General features: G+C 51.8%; 1 protein-coding gene across 1 annotated transcript; it reads right to left on the bottom strand.

Annotated features, from left to right (window-relative positions):
* Positions 1-535: 535 nt before the first annotated feature.
* LOC119356397 (AT-hook motif nuclear-localized protein 23-like) lies at positions 536-2,258 on the bottom strand. The gene is made up of 2 exons (XM_037623354.1): positions 2,133-2,258; positions 536-1,848 (listed from the first exon to the last, which is right to left on the bottom strand). Exon 2 carries the CDS (start codon positions 1,814-1,816, stop codon positions 869-871), a length of 948 nt encoding a protein of 315 aa, XP_037479251.1. The 5' UTR covers positions 1,817-1,848; positions 2,133-2,258; the 3' UTR covers positions 536-868.
* Between the last annotated feature and the right edge of the window lie 906 nt (positions 2,259-3,164).

Below are 3,164 nucleotides of genomic sequence, written 5' to 3'. Positions count from 1 at the left end.
GTGGTAGTAAGAAACATAGACAGACAGCTGAGGCTTCCCCATGAGCTATATAGCTATAGCTTGTTTCTGTGAGGATGCAGTTAGTAGTATATAGTACCTTTGTGATCTTTAAACAACGGCAAGCATGCACACGTGTGAGAGCAAAGCACTGTAACAACTGAATTGTGATGCAGTTCCCAATTTGACAACTCCAACATAAACTCACAACCAGAAAAGAACTAAGTGACGAGATATGCATGATTATGTTAGCTCAAAGCTGAACTGTCGTGAAGACTAGTATAATATACACACATCACTTCGTTAGAGTACACATAGGGCATCTAACACCTTTGTATGACACAAAAATAATTACCCAAAAGCATCTACAACACATCGATCTATCTAATAAAGTAGGAATTGACAGCTTAATTAAGCCCACACGAACACTAACAGCACTAAATTTTCCTCCTTATCGGCTGGAATCGAATCTGTCGTCCACATAAACAACATACCAGCAAGACCAAGATGACTAGACCCATGCATATGCTCGGACAAATTGAGGGATAATTATTTAAAGCCATATTGAAAATCAAGATCGAGAAGGTTACACAGGCCACAGATTAAGGTTCAGGAGAGACAAGAAAAGAAAATAGAAGAAGAAGAAGAAAAAGAACAAGGAGGACAACATGATCAGAGATCGACAAAACACTACGAAATTGTACAGAGATAGAAATAGTGCAGTAGACGATAGATTGTTTCCTTGGATCGTTCGTGCGTTCGTGCTCTAACCTTTTTGCAAACTGCCCTGAAACCTTGTGGTTGCTCATCGTGATCTCGCCTTCTCTCCTCCGACAGCAATTACACCGATCTCCCAAGCACCTGTGAGAATTCAGAACTGTGACCGTCCGCCGGCCCAGCCGTGGCCGTCGGCACCGGGCGGGAGCTGCGAGCCGGGACCGCCGGTCATGTTGTTGAGAGGCAGCTGGTTGAAGAAGGGCAGACCGGCAGCCGACGGGTCGGGAGGGAACGGGACGCCGCCCATGCCGGCCGCGGCCGCGGCCTCGGCGTCGCCGGGCTGCTGCATCTGCATGCCTGCCGTTGCAGGCGGCGCCTCCTCGTCCTCCAGCGGGAGGCGCTCGTAGGCGACGTTAGCGAAGGACGCCGCGATGACGATGACCGGGCCCGCGGCGTAGAGCGCGCCCACGACGTTGCCGCCGACGACCTGCCCCTGCCCCCCGGCGAGGAATATGGTGAGGCTGGTGGCGCCAGGAGGAGCCGGCGGGGGCAGGAAGGAGCCCGAGAGCGACAGGATCTCGAACCTGCCGTGCAGGGTCACGACGGCGCCCGCGGGGGCCGACGGCTGCCGCAGGGTCACGTTGGTCACGATGCCGCTGCCGCTCAGCACGCACACGCCGCGCTGCCGCCGGCACGCGTACGTGGAGATGCACTCAAACACGTCGCAGCCGCTCCCGACCTCCAGGATGTGGGCGCGCAGCGTGTTGGCGCTCTCCCGCGTGATGATCACCGGCGGCTTGGGCTTGTTCTTCGATCCCGGGGGGCGCCCCCGTGGCCGGCGCGCCACCATGTCCCCAGGCCCGCCCCCGCCACCGCCACCCGCGCCATCACCGGCGGGGCCGGAGGATGAGGAACCGCCGTCGTTGTTCTCGCCGTACTGGGCGCCGTAGTTGCCGCCGTTGCCGTTGCCGTTGTGGTCGTCGTCGGCGGGCTCATGCTGCTGCTTGGCGTAGCTGTTCTGCTGCAGCTGGAGGTCCGGGTGGAGGTGGTGGAACTGGTGCACGTAGCGCGTCGCGGCGGTGCCAAGGTCGAGGCCTGCCATGCTTCTCTCTAGCTCATGTACTGATGTACTAGCTAGGAAGCAAAAGATTTAGAACTCCAAAAAAGCAGGGAAAAAATACAGGGAGAAAAATCAGATTGAAACAGAGTGGTGTCTTGTTTTTAGGTTTAAAAGGAAGCCTTGGAAAAGGAAGCAATGATTTTTAAAGCGATGCAGTTGTTTATGCTCCTGCTTGGTTTTTAAAAACTCTGGATCCACAAAGAAGCAAACAGGGAAGAAACTAAACAAAGGTGCAAGAAGATAGTGCTTGGATGGAGAGGAAAGGAGAGGTGAGAACACCAAAAGAGAGAGCACGCACTGTGTGATAAGGCGATGGCCGGGAGGGGAGAAGAAGAGAGGACGGCAAGCTATGAAGAGGAGGAGATTAGATGAGAAAGGGGGGGAGGAGAGGAGAGGGGGTTTGAGAGCTTCTTCCAACCAGTGGGAGGAGGAGGTGCAACATGTACATAAAATAATGGGAGGAGAGAGAGAGAGAGTTTGGATGGGAGAACAAATTCTTGTGCATCCCTCCAGCTGTGGACAAGAAGAAATGGTGCGATGACGCTGACATGTGGGATTCGGCGTATGCGTGAAGGTGAGGCCCATGAGGCAGTTTCATGGGTGTTGTGTGTGCGCTGGTGACAGAGAGGAGACTTTCGGCGAAGGGGCGCGGGGTGAACTATGATGCACCATTGTGATGCATGGCGACAGTGATGGCTTAGCGTGCCCATTGGAAGCTTTATGCCGCTTAACCAGGGTTAGGTGCTTAAACCTGAGGTTAACGACCACTAATCCAGGATTGATACGACTTAGGGTAGAGGTTGTTCATACCGCGCCCCTACACATGGGTCCCACTTCCAGCGCATTTTGCCCTAGGATCCTTTGCTCCGCGGTTGGATCTGGCCTTCATCGAGTGCACACACTATGCCGCAGCGGTACACGAGTTTGGTGGTTCAAATTGATCTTGTAGTCTTTGTATATGCTATATTTTTTGAATGTGGTTGCAACATTAAGGACACAAGAGTTTTGCATCTTAGCCACCGAATGATACTTATAGAATAATGCGATTAATCTTCCTTTTTTCATCGTTCTGAAACTTGCCAAGCCCATTTTCTTCATGGAAAACGGTAGGGAAGACCCCTACTATGCTATTCTATAAAAAACAAATTGGTGAAAAATTTACAGTGGAAGGGGAATACTTGCCAGACCCTTCATTTTCAGTGTTTATATTTGCAATCTCCTAGTTGGATTCTTTTCGACCATTTTTGACAATGGATAGCTCATTGGAGTTGTTTCATGTGGGCAATTGATAAATAGCATAACATCTCTGCAAGGTCTTTTCTAAGAGAAT

Source organism: Triticum dicoccoides, chromosome 2A, assembly GCF_002162155.2.
Source record: "Triticum dicoccoides isolate Atlit2015 ecotype Zavitan chromosome 2A, WEW_v2.0, whole genome shotgun sequence".
Taxonomy (NCBI): domain Eukaryota; kingdom Viridiplantae; phylum Streptophyta; class Magnoliopsida; order Poales; family Poaceae; genus Triticum; species Triticum dicoccoides.
The sequence above is the reverse complement of the archived record's forward strand: the minus strand, read 5'-3'. Positions and strand labels throughout refer to the sequence as shown.

Excerpts from the sequence above, each read along its gene's own strand:
- LOC119356397 (XM_037623354.1), bottom strand. The coding sequence starts at position 1,816 with ATGGCAGGCCTCGACCTTGGCACCGCCGCGACGCGCTACGTGCACCAG.